General features: G+C 42.9%; 1 protein-coding gene across 5 annotated transcripts in view; it reads right to left on the reverse strand.

Annotated features, from left to right (window-relative positions):
- LOC138473374 (zinc finger protein 514-like) overlaps positions 1-17,556 on the reverse strand; it is a 175,337-nt gene extending 157,781 nt beyond the window's left edge. For 3 of the 5 annotated variants that reach the window (XM_069612065.1, XM_069612064.1, XM_069612063.1), the window contains exon 1: positions 17,431-17,556. In XM_069612065.1, coding sequence (XP_069468166.1) covers positions 17,431-17,454 — 24 coding nt within the window. In that variant the 5' untranslated portion in view covers positions 17,455-17,556. Of the gene's footprint in view, positions 1-15,683; positions 15,867-17,430 lie in introns of all 5 variants that reach the window. The other 2 variants (XM_069612067.1, XM_069612066.1) reach the window with 2 other exon arrangements.
- Positions 17,557-19,388: the final 1,832 nt, after the last annotated feature.

Here is a 19,388-nt window from a genome sequence, read left to right on the forward strand (position 1 = left end):
TTTCATTCATCATTGCGTTTCCTTGAACCACATAAAGCATTCTTTCCCACCTTATTCTTCTGTTCCTATTCATAAGTTACCTCTTGCTGATTACTGCTCATATTCACAAGTGTAATATCCACTATCAATTTATTTATAGAAGTGTGATATATATATATATATATATGTGTAAATTTTCAAATAAACCTTTTAATTTGCAAAACAAACCTACTTCTTGGCTCAGTGGGGTCAGGGGGATTCTAAGAGGGGGGTGTTCTACAAGGGTTGTCATCCAGAGTACTGAACTACAAAACTACATCAATAAGGGTTTTCCTCAGCATCCCAGACTAGGCATTGACTTGGCTGTAGTGTTGATTGAATATCGCTTACAGTATAGTCTGGTTGTGATGTCAGTTAGGCCACTCCTATTTCATGGTTGTCCCCTATATTCTCGTAACTTCAATGTATCATTGTCATATCAGTTTAGTCTTGCAATTCTCTAGTAATAGTCGCATAAAAGTCGTGCAATATTGTGCAGTGTCTACTTGCATTTGTCCTGGCAAAAATGCCATTGCATACAAGAATGGTCATTGACAACCAAGGTTTAATACACTTATCTTGGTCATTTAAAAACAGTTTGTATCTTTCTCTTTCACAGGTGGTACCGGCTGGTGGCCTATCGTTCGTATACATGGTGGCTTCATGGGAGGCTTGGACACCGCGTTCGACGAGTAATACCCGCCTGTGTCGTTGGTGCCATTAGACAAACTTTCCCCAGTGACAGCGGTCACTACAGGAGATTTTCCCTCGCTGAGCTGCAACCAGACCTTTACAATGTGTAGTATTTTTGTGCCATCAAAATAAGACACCAAATAAAACACAACATATTTTTTATCAATGGTTGTTTCAGTTTTTAGGTGAATCAAGTGTGTTTCCATTAAGCAGTGTTCCGGTGCCTTGTCTGCACGCCTCCCGGCCCATCCATCCCACCCCCCACTATCAAAGGCAGTTCGCATCAGTGGATGTGCGCTGCCATGGGGGGCTGTCAGGGGCGCAAACGGCCAAGGTGCCAAACAACATGTACACTTCAAATGGTATCCCACGCCCAGGGGCCATTGCTCACATGGCCTCCTCAGACCCCCGTGTCTCCAGGCAGGCTCCCCTGAAGCAGACCGTGCCCCTGCAATCCACATAATACCATGACATATACACGTCATTCATTCACAGACACACCCCTTTTTGTTATTCTTTATAAACCACTTGATATTTACCATGAGAACATCTTTGAGCACTGCAAGTCAACTCGTGAACGTGCTACTCTGTGACCGCTTCGAGTGAACTCGTCAGTGTGCTACCCGTGAACACCTCCCTGTTCTCCGGCCACTAATTACTCTGCTTGCTGAATCCAACTGTTTGTTGGTCAAGGTAAGGACATGTATCCTAATCATATCTCCTTCATTTGTAAATGTATATCTATTTCGAAGTAACGTACTCAGTGGTGCTATGTTAATTTGTACCATTGTTATTGACTTGAGTTTCTTTTGTTATGTTATCGATATATCCATTTTTAGCAGTGTCAATTGGCAGCATATTGCATCCTTCGCGGACCGTGTCTATATTATAAGCATATTTCCTTTTAGTGCATGATAGAACATTCAAGGGACGAGTTACATGTTCTGATATTCAACACATCAATGAATCGTTTGTGAAATGTATCCCATAATACAGCTGCACACGCCGCACTGGTTTTGCTGTGGTGCCCAAAAGAAAGCGTGCAATGAACAATGTATGGTCCAATTCATTCTTTCTCTCATGTTCATGCAAAATTATTTTCTAATAATGTTGACCTTTATTTTGCAGAATTTACAACAATGCCTGCATGTTCTATTTTTGGTTGCCCTTCAAAGACCCATGACAAATCCGAAGGCATTACAATGCATGTATTCCATAAGACTGTTGATCGAATAAGAGAATGGGTCAGACATTGCGGATATCCACCGGAAGAGCTTGAAAGTAGAGTCAAACAAGTCTTGGAGGACAAGAAGGGTCATCGATACCGCATCTGCAGCCTGCTCTTCAACCCGGATATGTACGACACTTCCTTGTACACAAAGAGGAATCAACTGGGAACAACTCGAAAACTGCTCCCAAACGGTGTTCCGACTTTATTTGTGAAAATTCCGCTTTCGGTTTAAATGTAAGTGTAAATGTCACTTATAATACTTTCAATATTTATGTGATTGAATAGCTGTTTAAATAATGACTATTTTGCGAAACATCAGTCCTTGTTTTTTAGAACCCACATAGAAAATTGATTTATGGGGACAGATAGCTATGCTATATTATGCATTTACATGAGCATTATTTTCTCGTATTCAGTCTCCTTACATGCCACTTTTTAATGTTTGAATTTCTAAATCAATACTTTCCCTTTACAATCCTTGACTATCCACCGAATATGAAGCAACAAGATTAAACATCCATGTCTTGCCTGGAGTCATCAAACACTTTGCGTGCGTATCAGGTAATCTTACCTAGCTATTCTGTTCCAGACTGGTTTATGCACGGAATTCTAGATAATGTGATCATATTTTCGCAACTTATCATTGCTTTACACAATGTTTATTGTGGTTTGATATTGATATGTATCTTTGTCGTCTTTCCAAATTGTGTGTCCAGTTTCTGTACTGTGTTTCAGGGAAATGCTGAAGCGTCCACTACAATCCGAACATCCCTCGTAGTAGATCCGGTGTCAGAGGTATGGGTCTTTATAGCTCAATAGGACGAGATAATCTGATCATATTTTTGCAAAGTATCATTGCATTGCACAATGTTTCTTTGCCACTTTACTGTTGATATGTACCTTTGTCGTCTTTGTCCAGTTTCCAATCTTTTCGACCTTACTAATGCAAGTACTGTGTTTGAGGGATATGCTGCAGCGTCCTCCACAATTACATTATCCATTGTAGTTGCTCCGGAACCAGACCTTGTAGTTGATCCGGAGCCAGAGGTATGCGCACTGACAGTACCATCTAATGAAAGAAAGTCGATCTAATTAGATGTGTAATGCCAATTACTTATTTTAAATGGATAATATTTTTTGTAGGGATATATACAAGATCTGTATATTGAACGGGAGGCACGTGGATCTGACTCGGTGCGCCAGCTTGCTGATGTTGATGTAAGAGTAAAGAAGGTTTCAAAGAAAATAAATAAAAAATAAGGTTATAAACACTTTATATTGTTTGCAATAGTTTTGTGCTTTATATGCTTTTTTTAATTGTATGTTGGATTTACACTGAACATCCCTTTTCCCCCATCTGTCCTGTAGTTGCCCGATGGAGTACGGACTACCTGTAGTTGCCCGATGGAGTACGGACTATGCAAACACAGACAGCTATACAAATGACAGATGCTGCTTGCCAAACTGTTTTCACTATGGAGGAACTATTAATTGAGGCGCAGCGTGTTCACACTCGAGATGCCTATGTCCAACGGCAGGAAAATGAATTTAATATGACTGGCGAATCTAGCAAAGTGTTTTTGGACCATTGCTACAATGCGTGTGCTCCGCCAGATGAAGGCAAAAGTGAATTTATAGAAGATAGTTTTACATTACTCGATGAGCACTTGACACAATCGACACCTGCCAAAAAAATGCCCCCCAAAAAACAGTCCATATTGATGTTTTCTCCTATCCATGGTCAAGTAACAGATGTTGAAATGACAGAGACTGAAGCATCAACACTATTGACCGACGAAACAAAGATATCAACTATATAGTATGTCCAGTTTGGCTGATATGTCCACAACGGTTCAGTCCGAAACAACAGTGTTGCCGGATGACAGTCTAATAAAAGAGGCCAAATACATAGTATTCGACAGCAGCTTGAAGGAGATTATAAAGATGCTGAAATGTGTGCATTCACTGGGAGGGGAAGTATGTGGGAAGCCATTGGTGTGCGTGACTCGTCCAACACAAGGCGGTAACCTCAAAATACATGCCACCTGTGAAAAGTCACATAAAGCATTTTCATGGTCCGCTCAACCGATGCTGAGGAAACTGCCAGCTGGCAATCTAGTGTGTGCAGCAGCGTTACTTTTCAGTGGCTCTAGTTTCACAAAGTTATCTAGTTTCTTTCAGTTTGTGGGACTCCATTTAATTTCTAAAACACAATACTACACATACCAACGTGATTATCTATTCCCTGCCATTAGTGATGCTTGGAAAATTGAACAATTGGCTATTCAACGTACATTCCCCGACAAACGGTTCAGGCTAGCCAGCGATGGACAGTGTGGCAGCCCCGGATGATCTGCTAAGGACTGCACCTACCATCTTCAGGACATGGAAAGTAAGAACATTGCGAGTTTGGTGGTTGTGCAGGTGTACCAATGTAAATCCTCTGTGGCCATGGAGAAACTAAGATCTACAATCGAGGGGAATGCAAATCGACAAACAGAACCTGTCATCTGCTGACAGGTGGTCCCTAACGGCACTCCAACAGGGGAAAACAAAACCCCTACAGTATTAGATATAGGTACATTCGCTCTAAATAAATATAAATCACAACAAGCATTAGTTGTTCGTGTAAAGTAAATTAATTTATCAAGGTTAATAGACCCTAGGCTAGAACAATATTTCAAATTGGATATGTAACACAAACCCAAACTTAATTTCAAACAATTGAATTTTGCACCAACACCCCTTCTTGCTAACTAGCAAGAATTCACTTGAAATTGTAATACATTAAGTCGACAACTCCACATTGATTAGGGTTGAATCGAGTCAAATGTTAGATCACATTGAGCACATACTTTTCATATGGAAATTTAAGGAGTTGTAACATTCATCATAAGCCTATAGAATGTCAATATCACAATGATACTTCCGGGAATTCTTTGTTACAAACAATTAGATTTCCTATATTGATGTCCCAATGTGTTCCAATTCAGTGGGTAGTGTCCACTTTATTATATACAAAAATGCCAACGCGTTTCGGAAAAAATCCTTCTTCAGGGCGGTTACTGCTGTACATACATTTTCATTCAAATTCAGTCTGAGTTGCTGTGAATAAATACAAAAATGTGTAAGGGTGAGTCAAGCTGTACTCTTACTCCTCTCAACAGACAAGCATCTGATCATCCCGCTATTCAAGAATAACACAAAACTGACCTTCTGTTAATCACCAAAATGGGGGCCACAATGGTGGAGCCAAAGGCTGTACTGGGATATGATAGAATACGGTAGAATGCACTCAAGGCTGAGGACAGGACCTTGCGCGGCCGCCACGGTCAAAAACCAGCTCAGAGTCAATTGATAGTCAACTAAAAAGAAATAAAATAGAGAAATCTAATTAACCAGTATATCCCGTGCCTGTACGAACTAAACGGAATATCTAAATCCTACAAGGCACCATAATGTGAACAACATCACTTGTAAATATAAAGAATGTCCACATCAAACACTCCCCAATAACACAATCTACTACGCCTCACGTAAACAAGCCATGACTACATAATCGTACATGGACTACACTTCACAGGGTGCATACTACGAGCAAAAAAAATCTCTCCTGCTGGTCATCGTAACTGTGTTCCAAAAAGCCAAACTTACATTGCGTAGTATCAGCGCTGGGCGTCCGGCTGCAAGCGATGTATCGCTGCTGTGAGCCCAATGTTATACAACAGTCAACGCAAATGGTGCACATGCGCAGAACGTCACCCTGACGCCATGATGGTAGGGGCAACAATGTGTGTTGTCACAACGACGGCAACACACGCTGGGACCGCTCCCCGCAGCTAGCAGCTGCAAATAAATCTGCGTGTACCTGAAGCATATTACGAAAAAGACAGCGCGTTAAAATTCGATACTATGCTCGTGGAGCGTCGCTGAACAGAGTGAGTGTAGAACGGAGGAGGGACCAAGCGCCAACCTAGGTAGACGCCTGTGTCCCTCCTTACCGTTCAAAAGTACCTAACGCTGTGACTGACAGTTGGATACAAAGGAACCACTGTGCAGCCAAGCTCTATACTAGATGTTAAAAACTAGAATACCACGGTAAAGACTAAGCGAGTCCTGTCCTAAGCCTTATATGCTCCACAATTTAAATGATCCCTCACAAAGTGTAAAGGGATAACTTCCTTATGTAAAACCCATGCCACCCACTTACATAGCAAAACAACAAATGACAGCTTCACAGTGTGTACAAATACGAATAGATGGTTGAGCATACATCAAGCAAAAAACCAAAGTTAAACATTTGGACCGTAATACGGTCATATACCCCAGAGCGCCCGGAGAGGCTAGGCTAGACACAGCAATGTATAAACCATTCACTTGGACAGTCAATTCGAACATATACTGGCAATATGTTAGACATAGCACATAAAGTCTGTTTCACAGTTCATTCCCTTTGGATACATGGAATCCAGATAATGAATCCACCACACTTCTCTTTGTTGTAATTTCCTGGTAATGTCTCCCCCTCTATTTCCAATAGAGACTTGTTCTAAAATCACACATTTGAGTTGTGCTATGGTGTGCCTAGCTTCAAGAAAATGTGATGTAACTGGGGATTTAAGATTGCCTGTCCGTATGTTGGACTTATGCTCTGTCCAACGAAGCTTCGCTTTTCTGGTTGTGATGCCTACATAGAAAAGTCCACATGGGCATTTTAAAGCGTATACGACATTTTTCGAGTCGCACGTGCATGAATGTTTTAAGGTAATAGATTGGCCTGTATGAGGATGTGTGATGGTGTTCCCTTTTATAATGTTCCCACAATGCTGACAATTGTGACATGGAACAGTCCCTTTATGTTGTGGACTCATTGCGACCTGTTTCGTGAACTCAGCTTTAATTAAACTCTTCCGTAATCTCTTGTGTATTTTAGGAAGGATATATATGCCAACATCTATATGTTCTATTTGGAGCACGAGTTCATTCTGTCCTCGCCTAGATGGACACAACATCTACCGGTATTTGTGCGATACATTGACGATGTTTTTGGCATTTGGACAGGTCCGGAGGAAGATTTACAACATCTTTTTGAGATGATGAACAATATGCACCCTAGAATTAAGTTTACCAACAACACGAGTAGAACCAGAATCAACTATCTCGATGTCGATATCTATGTCAAAAACAATAAGTTGGCCACCAAGATCCACACCAAAACTACAGACCGCAACAGCCTTCTAATGGCAACCAGTTTCCATCCTAAGCGGACCATTGAGAGTGTACCGCTCAGTCAATTTTTACGTTATAGACGCAATATCTCTGAGCCCGAGGAGTATAGACTACAATCACAGACATTGAGCAAAAAGTTTCTAGACCGTGGGTACAGCCATACTTTGATTTCGGAAATTGCTGGAAAGGTTGAAGCGACAGACAGGGAAACGTTACTTATTCCTAAAGCTCGTCAAACTGGACAATCATTGGTCTATGTGACTACCTATTCACTTCAAAGTGGCAAGATCAAAGGCATAATTAAAAAGAACTGGCCCATGCTACAAATGGATCCGACCTTACAACACCTTTTCAGTGAACTTCCTATGTTTGCCTACCGCAATAGTAAACCATTACGGAAGAGTTTAATTAAAGCTGAGTTCACGAAACAGGTCGCAATGAGTCCACAACATAAAGGGACTGTTCCATGTCACAATTGTCAGCATTGTGGGAACATTATAAAAGGGAACACCATCACACATCCTCATACAGGCCAATCTATTACCTTAAAACATTCATGCACGTGCGACTCGAAAAATGTTGTATACGCTTTAAAATGCCCATGTGGACTTTTCTATGTAGGCATCACAACCAGAAAAGCGAAGCTTCGTTGGACAGAGCATAAGTCCAACATACGGACAGGCAATCTTAAATCCCCAGTTACATCACATTTTCTTGAAGCTAGGCACACCATAGCACAACTCAAACGTGTGATTTTAGAACAAGTCTCTATTGGAAATAGAGGGGGAGACATTACCAGGAAATTACAACAAAGAGAAGTGTGGTGGATTCATTATCTGGATTCCATGTATCCAAAGGGAATGAACTGTGAAACAGACTTTATGTGCTATGTCTAACATATTGCCAGTATATGTTCGAATTGACTGTCCAAGTGAATGGTTTATACATTGCTGTGTCTAGCCTAGCCTCTCCGGGCGCTCTGGGGTATATGACCGTATTACGGTCCAAATGTTTAACTTTGGTTTTTTGCTTGATGTATGCTCAACCATCTATTCGTATTTGTACACACTGTGAAGCTGTCATTTGTTGTTTTGCTATGTAAGTGGGTGGCATGGGTTTTACATAAGGAAGTTACCCCTTTACACTTTGTGAGGGATCATTTAAATTGTGGAGCATATAAGGCTTAGGACAGGACTCGCTTAGTCTTTACCGTGGTATTCTAGTTTTTAACATCTAGTATAGAGCTTGGCTGCACAGTGGTTCCTTTGTATCCAACTGTCACCCACAGCGTTAGGTACTTTTGAACGGTAAGGAGGGACACAGGCGTCTACCTAGGTTGGCGCTTGGTCCCTCCTCCGTTCTACACTCACTCTGTTCAGCGACGCTCCACGAGCATAGTATCGAATTTTAACGCGCTGTCTTTTCCGTAATATGCTTCAGGTACACGCAGATTTATTTGCAGCTGCTAGCTGAGGGGAGCGGTCCCAGCGTGTGTTGACGTTGCCGTCGTCGTGACAACACACATTGTTGCCCCTACCATCATGGCGTCAGGGTGACGTTCTGCGCATGTGCACCATTTGCGTTGACTCTTGTATAACATTGGGCTCACAGCAGCGATACATCGCTTGCAGCCGGACGCCCAGCGCTGATACTACGCAATGTAAGTTTGGCTTTTTGGAACACAGTTACGATGACCAGCAGGAGAGATTTTTTTTGCTCGTAGTATGCACCCTGTGAAGTGTAGTCCATGTACGATTATGTAGTCATGGCTTGTTTACGTGAGGCGTAGTAGATTGTGTTATTGGGGAGTGTTTGATGTGGACATTCTTTATATTTACAAGTGATGTTGTTCACATTATGGTGCCTTGTAGGATTTAGATATTCCGTTTAGTTCGTACAGGCACGGGATATACTGGTTAATTAGATTTCTCTATTTTATTTCTTTTTAGTTGACTATCAATTGACTCTGAGCTGGTTTTTGACCGTGGCGGCCGTGCGAGGTCCTGTCCTCAGCCTTGAGTGCATTCTACCGTATTCTATCATATCCCAGTACAGCCTTTGGCTCCACCATTGTGGCCCCCGTTTTGGTGATTAACAGAAGGTCAGTTTTGTGTTATTCTTGAATAGCGGGATGATCAGATGCTCGTCTGTTGAGAGGAGTAAGAGTACAGCTTGACTCACCCTTACACATTTTTGTATTTATTCACAGCAACTCAGACTGAATATGTATGTACAGCAGTAACCGCCCTGAAGAAGGATTTTTTCCGAAACGCGTTGGCATTTTTGTATATAATAAAGTGGACACTGCCCACTGAACTGGAACACATTGGGACATCAATATAGGAAATCTAATTGTTTGTAACAAAGAATTCCCGGAAGTATCATTGTGATATTGACATTCTATAGGCTTATGATGAATGTTACAACTCCTTAAATTTCCATATGAAAAGTATGTGCTCAATGTGATCTAACATTTGACTCGATTCAACCCTAATCAATGTGGAGTTGTCGACTTAATGTATTACAATTTCAAGTGAATTCTTGCTAGTTAGCAAGAAGGGGTGTTGGTGCAAAATTCAATTGTTTGAAATTAAGTTTGGGTTTGTGTTACATATCCAATTTGAAATATTGTTCTAGCCTAGGGTCTATTAACCTTGATAAATTAATTTACTTTACACGAACAACTAATGCTTGTTGTGATTTATATTTATTTAGAGCGAATGTACCTATATCTAATACTGTAGGGGTTTTGTTTTCCCCTGTTGGAGTGCCGTTAGGGACCACCTGTCAGCAGATGACAGGTTCTGTTTGTCTACATTAGTGTACTTGTCTCTGGTGGTCTTGAGACACTTTTCAGTCCCTGTGCACCTGAAATATATTTATCAGCCAAGAGTGTGATCACTTAATTCTCCCTCTATGTTTTTTGTTAACATAGTTTACTTACCAGATTTACCACTTTTTTGTACTTTGTAGTGCCCCTCTATCCTTCGTGATTTGAATGCAAATCGACCTCATAGCCATGGACAGACACGTTTCAATAGCCAAGACAATGAGAGAGCAGTATCCAAATAGTAAACAACAATTTGATGTATGGCATGTTGCTAAAAAAATCTCGGATGCGGGGGAAAAAAAAGGTTTGGAAAGTATTTCACAATAGTCCCAGTCTTTCAGCAACCATCTTTGGTGGAGCTCCAAAACATGTGATGGGTCTGTGGAAATTCTACTGAAAAAATGGTGGTCACTAATGCACCACTGTTCCAACGTTCACCACTGGACAGAAAACCAACATTTCCACCAATGGGAACATGGCCCTTTGTCCCCAGAGCAGGCACGGAAGAAGAAGTGGTTGATCCCATATTCACCTCCACACAAAGCCCTTGAGAAGATTGTGTTTGATAAAACTCTATCAAGAGATCTGAAGGGACTCACAGAATTCTGTCACACAGGAGATTTGGAGGAGTTCCACAATATGTGCCTAAAGTACAGGCCAAAGAGATTGCATTTCGGCATCCAAGGGATGAAATATAGGACTTTCCTAGCGGTATTAGCGCATAACGAGAATGTGGGCCGGGAACAATCTAGGACTGCACAAAACTTAGGGATGCTTCGCTACACTATGGCCTTTACGAAAAGAAGCAAAAAAATGGGTTGTCAAACCAGTATATGAGAAAATGGAATTCGACTTTGTGAAAGAGCTTCTTGTTAATGTCGTCGAGATGCATACTCATGGAATTGCGCACAAATCTGTTCAGAGCACAGACACATTGCCACAAAACATTGCCAGCGTGCCATGTCCACCCAAAGCAGAGCTTGTTAAATCGTTCAAAACCCGGTTCAAATGATTACCATCGGTTTTTATTTTTGCAAAAAATGTTTTTATAAACTGTACAAATAAAGTATGCAATTTTTCTTTTGAAATCTATCCTCTCAGTCCTTTTCTTAAAAAAACAATGGCAATTATTACGATTGCTTTCACATTTCACAGTTTAGTCGAGCTACTGTGGGACCTTCATTTTTCGTGTTAATGACCAATAAAATTCTGCAAAAAGCTGAATATCTGCTGGTCCTACAAAAGGGATTAGACCTAGGCCACAAAACATTTTAGGCACGCAAGAAGTACTGACTGAAAACATGCCATGGGGTAGGAGGCCATGAGATAAGCAGAGGTGGGCCTATTACTAGGCACATTTTGACTCAGTTTTTGTGATTTATAATTATAATTTCCCGACTATAATTTGGGAATAGGGGGCATTCTGTCCCTGGCAAGTTTCCCCTACAGCTCAGCAGCGCCACGAACAACGAGCAGTGACAGCCCCCAATTTCCTGTGCCCTTGCTTCAAAATTCATGTTCTCGTGGATGCGGTGACACAGGATGTTGCAAAGTAAGAATGTATGTTAATTTTGAGCGAAGGTCACCAGCTTTGAATTTTTGCTTGGGAGCTGGGAGGCCCACGCATCCCGCGCACAGTATAAGGTTCTATTGTTTTTTGACCTTGAGAGGCAGGGACCATTCTGAAAGATATTGAATTGAAGGGGGGGGGGAGGTGTAATAACGTATGATATGATAAGGTTGCCCATTCCAAAACTGGACCTAGTTACATATAAGTCCAGTTTATGAAAAATCGTTGATACGAACGGAGGAGTCTGCATTACGGTCTGCATTGCATCAAGCGAATGGAAATGCTGAATATAATGTAAATTTCTCTTTAGACAATTTCATACCAGAACTAGTCTAAATACGAATAGCTGACCGTTATTGCTGGCTCACATTGTACTTGTTTGTTGTGTGTGGCATATTGCAATGAAGTGCTAGTGCAACCTCTGTGTGCTGGGCTATCTACCGGGATCATGGGCAGGCCAGCATCGAGACACACGTAGACCACCACTCGTTTCTCCCTGGTTCTACGCTAATAAATCATTACATTGTTTGTGCACCTCAAATTCTTGCCCAAGGTTACGCATTACGTTTAGAGCTCAACATACTCCATCGCACTATCCTCAGAAGCAAATAGCGGAGTACTTTGATATTCCACGTTGTATTCTCTCGATTCACATTGTGTCACCTCTGCGCTAATAAAGAAAATGATTAATTGTAATAATGATCGGCTACTGAGACACATTTCTATTTTTATCTTTGGCAAACAGGTACATCGTGCCGTTCTGCGATTGTCATCTATTCCAGACCCCGACCGATGGATTCTTCAACCGCCAGCTGCAGCTACCCGTCAATCGCTGGATCTACTCAACTGTCTTTTTGGACGACAGACAAGGTCCAATATGCCTGTATGCAGTACCGGCGATTAGGAGCAACATAACCTTTACGGTGGTCTAGTGCCAAGTTCATGCACCAGCTTTGCAATTCACTGTGCGACCGAAGTGCTTCATTTAGACAAAACGAACACCATGTGTACCCAAAAGGAACAGCGCGTGACTCACGATAAACATTTGCAGAACGAGAGAAAAGAAAAAAAGTTCCATTTTGATTGATTATGTCAGACGCTGAATGTTATCGAAACATTTAATGTGAAATAAATGTACTTTACCAATTGTACAGTCTTGCGGTTTCCTTTTAAAGTACAGTTTCATATTCCTAATTGTGACGCGCTGTGCTGTGACATGATGCGTGTTGTTTTCTGGGTTCCGCGTCTAGTCGCGTAGGTGACGACTGGGCGCGTTTGGCTTCGCTGCCCAGTAACGCCACAGAGAGAGACAGAGAATATCAATGATTTGGTGATGTCAGGCTCAGGGGCGGGGGATATGATTTAGTGCCAAAAATGCAGGTCACACAGGGCGATGCGGCAAGTGATAAAATTATCACAAGATGGCCACGCCCTACTACCTGATTTTGCTTGTGTTCAAGAGACGAAAAATCGGGCAATGTGCATAGGAAATGTTTGTACTATCGATCGACTTATGGTTAAAAACACATGGCCGAACCATAGGGACAATAATATTTTCTGACCGAACCATTCCTTTAAGGCGGGCCTTGAGGTTCACCAATCTGCCGATGATACACAGTTATCACTTAGGTTGTCTCAACCTACAGATGTCCCATACCTTCAAGAATGTCTCTGTGCCACTGGATGTCTTCAAATTCTTTGGAACATAATCCTTTAACATCTGGGTTTTCACCAATTTATTCCTTATCTCATATCCAGGGATGGATGACTTCTCTTTCTTCTGGTAAAATCTTTGGGTTTTAGCTTGTAAATTAAGTTATATATTTCTCGCCTATGACAGACTTTCTTTTCAAAATTAGTCTTGTTTTTTTTAACCTTCGGGGTTCTGCACAGCCGTCCAGGAACTGATTTATTGTAAATCGCATGAACAATGGGAATTCTACTTAGTCAGCCAGCCCCTTCTTTAGCTTCCCCAAAGTCTTTTTTGCACTCTGCTGCCTGACTTATTTCCAGTGTATGGACATTTGAATTTATTTGTCCCACTATTACATCTTTCTTCACTGAATTCATATACAACTACATATAAGGTGCACTCCACCTCCTGCAAACTTGTTGCATTAGGTCAACCATATTATTTGCTGCTATGCTGTCAATGTCTGCAGAAATCAAGACCACCCAGATTCAGGCATTACTGTGTCTCTTTATGGCCAAATGTAAGCAGGCATGATTTGCTGATCAATCCATTTCCTTTGCTTCCCCTCATGCCTGCTACTCTGACCTCCTCGTATTTATCTTCAGACAACTATTTTATCTTTTTCACAACTACTTGAAAACACATCTGTTTTCTATTGTTAACCCTAATTATGGATTTAGCATCAATCTTATTCTGTTTAATAGGTCTGTGATTTAGTATTGTTTTTTTAAGTTATGATATTTGATGTTGTTGAGGTGGTCAGGAAGGGTACCCAGAATTACGAGGGGTTCATGTTGCGTGCGCCGTATTGATAACGGGCAGTGGCGGCAAACTGGGCGCGATGTTGCGATGTCATATGTATCGAGTGTAATTAATTATGGGTGGGATTTGTTACTTTTCAGTGTTACTGCTTGTCTAGAACTGATACATATTAAGAGTTGCACGCACATAGAAAGATACAATGTTAAAACCGCAAATGTAACATGAACACGATTTACACAGGGTGTTCTGAAACACATGGAAACTGGGAGACAGGGAGGGTTTCAATGTGCATGCGGAGGGGGGCCTGTCCTGCAATCCAAGGAGTTTTGATAACACAGAGAAACATATGAAAGAAGCTTAATAGGGAGTTTATAATCTGCATGCAATACGGTTTTGTGAGTTTATTCGAACTCCACAGTTAGCAGCTGCACAATGAATTTCAGGTAGCAGGGGCATTCTGGTTTTCTGGGGCTGACTGAAGAAAGAATGAGTCATCTAGTAAAAAGTCAGTTTGCGAACTGGACGAAGGTTTATGATTTAACAGATACACAAGGAACAGATGTAATCTCGCTGATGCATTCAAGTTGTGTAGAGGGGGGTTGACTATTAGCTTAGGCCGGCAATAAAAATGGGCCCCAATGCCAAGTTGTTCGGCAGTACATTGTTTTCACAGGGTGAAACTAAAGGCTCTATGCAGTGGATTAGTGGTCGCATAATTTAGTATGCCTTAAGAGGTGCCAGGAGTCTGGGGCAGATGAGATCGCAATCTGTAGTTCAAAGAAAAACCTGTTTATTCAGGCCTTCCTCATATTGCTAAAATATTCATGCAGACCATGTGCAATCACACTTAAGGTTAAAGGGTCTAGGCCAGTTGTTACTCAGTAGTGAATTATATTGTATGTGAATGTTTCATTGTACCATGACGTCACAACCTACCATGGACCAATCCATAAAGGCGGACATGAGCTGAAGATGGTCGTAAATATTGTCAGTGACCAATGAGAAAGAATGAATTTGGAAAAGATGGAAGTTATTTGTAAATGCTTTGTCCAATCATGTTTGAGGAGTGGGTGGTAATAAAATGTTTGGGAGTGTTTAACTGTTGCCAGAAATGTATAAAAATGTATCGATTGATGTGGTTCATTGAGACTGTGGTTGGTTTGGTTCCACAGGACAATCCAACTGCTCCCCAGATTTTTGTACAATAAACATTGCTTTATGTACAAAACATGCACTTGTTCATCAGATGATGGACCCCGGTTTGGGCTGAGGTAATTAGGGGTCTGCCCCGACAATATTGCAACAGGTGTAAAAATGTCATGTTGCAAGCAAGGCATAAAAACACTCCCTCTCCCCTCAGTTTTCCAATGGCTAGTAGGTTTGAGGCATGGTTCCAATATTATTTAAGAGGTGTGCAGCGCATTGATACCATTGTGTATGCACTCTATACATTTTGCACATATTAAATTCAAAAAGAATCCACAAATTAGTACAATAGCTCCAAGCACAAGCAGGTCTCTAGTTATTAGTGTACCAGTATTTGCTGAACAGGTGCCAATCAGTTCAAGTAATCATTGTTCACGAGTGGCTCTTTCTGAATAGAATCTCACGCTTAATTTCGATTCCTACTGGCTTACCAGTCAATATGTGTTATTACCTCAACAACAAGGTCTTGTTTCCAATGCGATCACAGCAGACCACTCCAGGCTGCACTTCCTGCTCAACATAGTTTAAAACATCTTCTTCCTCAGTAACCGCAGCAGTTCTAGCACCCACCTTGTTTTATACCGTCAAACAGATCTCGTCCAACTAACAGACTGCTCTTCCAGCACTCCACGCTCTAAAAAACAGGAACATTATATTTTTCTGATTTGTTGGGTGGGTGAATCATTGTATGCAAGTTCTCGTTGACATTGTAGAGATGTGATTATTTCTACATTTCGGCCATGAATTCTCTCTCATTACCTTGTCCCGGGGGGGGGTTTATTGGGTGCGCTTTATGTAGAACTAGCGGTACCACCCGGCATTGACCTGGTATGCATGTGGGTGTCTGCTATAGCCTTGTGTATGTTTTATTGTGTCATAATGCGCTATTTTCAAAAAAAGGCAAAATGTAAATCTTGCGAAATTGTCCATACTGATAGTACACAGGGCCGTAACTTCGCTGCACCCCTGATCAGGGTGAATGGAAGAGGTTGGTCAAATGTCACTATCGCCAGTACACTCCAGACTGGTATGACGACCGGGTGTCCTAACTTCCTATTTTTGGAATAGTTGCAAAACCTGAAATCTCCTGAAATTGCCTATACTGATAGCACAGGGCCGGATGTCGCCCTGTGGAAGGTCAATGGGTGGGGTTGTTCAAATTTCACTATCGCAGGTGCACCCCAGACTGGTATGCCAACTGTGGTCCAACATATCAGCCCACCAACTGTAACGGGGCTGGAGCCAACCCGCAACATACAAATACACTTTCACAAATATATATATAGATTACTGGTTGCAACCGGATTGGTGAAAGAATAATTGATAATAATGTAAGAGAGAATGCACCCAATAGCATGTTTTGAAATGGAGTTTTATCGGGTGCAAACTATGCATTCGCCACAGACTGATAATATTTGACTCTTGCCAAGTAAGGCACTGTGTGCAGTGTGTATGTATAACATTGAGGATGCAAGTGTTTGTGGTTATGGCTGCCTAGCAGCTTGCAACTGGAATTTGTGCCATCTGGCTTTTTGTCAGGGTGCTGCCGCTAAAACTCACATAATGGTCCTCAATGTACTGATTTGAATTTCGGAGTGTAAAATGGCCCCAGGTGTGAAGTGATGCCCCCATGATGTTGGATGACTTAAGTTCTTTGTCGTGGAGCTCAGTGTGAGCGAAGCTACTGGGGGCGGGGGTTGGGGGGGAGTCTGGGGGCTGTAGCCGAGTTGCCTCGAGTGTTCCTGACATGGTGATTGTGTGGCTACTTTGAGGGACTGCATTGAAGGTGAGGTGACTGGTGGGGAGGGTTCCCCCTAATATGCGGGGCTTCTCATACACGGCAAGAGACAGTCGCCCAGGCCTGGTTTCACTCTGCCACTCTGCATTCTGGGACTTGTAGTCCTCCATAGCCCATTATAACCCCAGCGCCGCAAGTCCCAGAATGCAAAGCGGGTGATGCTGCCGTGCATGGGCTGGGGGCAGGCCTGCCCTGGTGGGGGCTGTGCTCCGGCCCTGGGGGAGTGTCCTATGCTGGGGGGGCGGGGTGTGAAGGGCGAGCTCTGGCTGGGGGGACGGTCTAGGGTGCTACTAGCACTGGGGCCCCTTGTGTGATTGCTGGGGGCGGGGGGCATCTCTCTCCCCCCCGCCCTGCAGGAGGCTCCACCCCCGGGGGCTTGGGGAGGGGGGGGGTCTCTCACCGTGGCGGGGCGCAGCCTGGACATAGCTGCGGGTCTCTCTCAGTGTTGCCAACTCCTCAGTGAAGAAAGTAGCTATTGGCTCCCCTAGAAGTCGCCAGAAGTAGCTAGATGACGTCACTGCCCTCGCGCCCCGGAACCGGAAGTGACTGGAGCCACGGAACCGGAAACGCGCCGCCGGCATCCCAAGAGGCCCCGTTACTAGCCCAACCCTAGCCCAACCCCCCCCCCCCAGTCTCCCAGTAAAGCCCACCCTGAGGTCAGGCCGGCAGGCGTGCACCCCTGTATAGTGTAAGGGGGGGGGGCACTGACCAGCAGCCGCCCCCTGCAACATGCCCACCAACATTCTGGGACCAAAAAGATACAGGATCATTCAAGCATAGCTCTCAACTCACACGCAGCAAACTATGGGCCACTAGCTCTTCTGGACATACCTGCTAGACAAATCCTTAGTGATCTAAATAAGTGGCATCAGTCCGGGTTTGTCCCAAGGGTGGGCACTGCAATATTATTATTTTTATTTATTTGCATACAGTCATTAAACTTTTACAAACTTTTAAAATCATCAAATAAAATTAACAGAACTATTATTAAATCACTTTCACAACCAATTGATAGAACAACTTCATCTCGTTACAATTATTACTAAACTCCACAGCACAGTGAATCAGCCTGACACTCAATAATAACTTGAAACTCATTTCCTTCCAATTTTAATCTAACCTAAAATTATAAATAATAATAAAACTGCAAGAATCATCTTGCATATTAAAAGCTAAATTGTAAACACAAAAAATGATAAGAATGCTGAAAAATGGGGCGTGCCAAATGTCATTATTCCTTGGGGAGTAGCTTCACAATCGTGTTCCATTGTTAAGATTCAACCACAATCTTTGCAAATCACAGAAACAAACAAGGATGGGCTCACCAGAGACACAGAATGTTAATGTTAATGTTAAAGGACATTTGTACCGCACGCTATCACCACCGGAGTGGTCCCCTGGCCCTCTGGCGGCTCTGAAAGAGGAGGGGAGGGTGAGTTAGTGGGAGGAAGCTGGAAAAGTGCAAGAGAGCAGTGTTGTGCTATTGGCGGCTTCAGCCCGGTGGGTCCGTTGCTGGGCCTGGGGTGTTTGCAGCCGGTAGTTGTTGTGTACTGTTGGGGAAGTCTATGGGCCTCATTAAACGGTATGTGGTAAGGGTTTACCGGTACCGGTAAGGGCACCGGTAAACCCTTACCGCCTTACTACGAGGTCCCTTTGCTGGACCCAACCTCAACAGATGGTTTTACCAGCCATTAAGGAACGGGCCCGCAAAGGGACCTTGGTGCTAATTACGGTACCGCAATTTGCGGTACCGTAATTACCTCCTTCCCCATTCCCATTGAGCCCTATGGGGGCAAAAATTGGAATGGGGAAGTGCCTTGGTGAATGGGGAATTACCGGCCCGCTCACCTTGGAGTAGGCCGGTAATTCCGCCACCCACCAAGGCGGACACGGTAAAATACCGGTGGCAACCATGGCGCTAATAGGCCTAATGAGGCCCTATGTGTGTTTTTCTTTGTTGTTGCAATGTAGTTAAGTTTGTGCGGTATGTTGTGCTGTGGGTTTGTGGTTGTGTTTGGTTTAGAGTTTGAGAGGTGCATGCAGATTTGGAAATTGTTAGTAGAATTGGTTAGTTGGCATCTCTATCCTGAATTGAGGTGCTGGGCTTGTGTAGTCTCTCCTGATGCGCCACTGATCTGATCTGGGCCCATCTTGCATTCAATGTCCCTTTCACATCTGTCCCCACCATTACCAGCCTCCCTCACAACCCCACCTGCCGTCCCTTCCTACTCGTGTGGCCGGAGCACCTGCCAATGTCCATCACTCAGCTAGTGTAGTGATTGTCAGTATCTTGACAATTCAATTGACACTTGGTACCTGGTGGCAACTAAGGGTGAGGTTGTTGTTGGGTTTGCCTGG

Source organism: Ambystoma mexicanum, chromosome 8, assembly GCF_040938575.1.
Source record: "Ambystoma mexicanum isolate Mex_15411 chromosome 8, UKY_AmexF1_1, whole genome shotgun sequence".
In the NCBI taxonomy this organism is placed as follows: Eukaryota; Metazoa; Chordata; class Amphibia; order Caudata; family Ambystomatidae; genus Ambystoma; species Ambystoma mexicanum.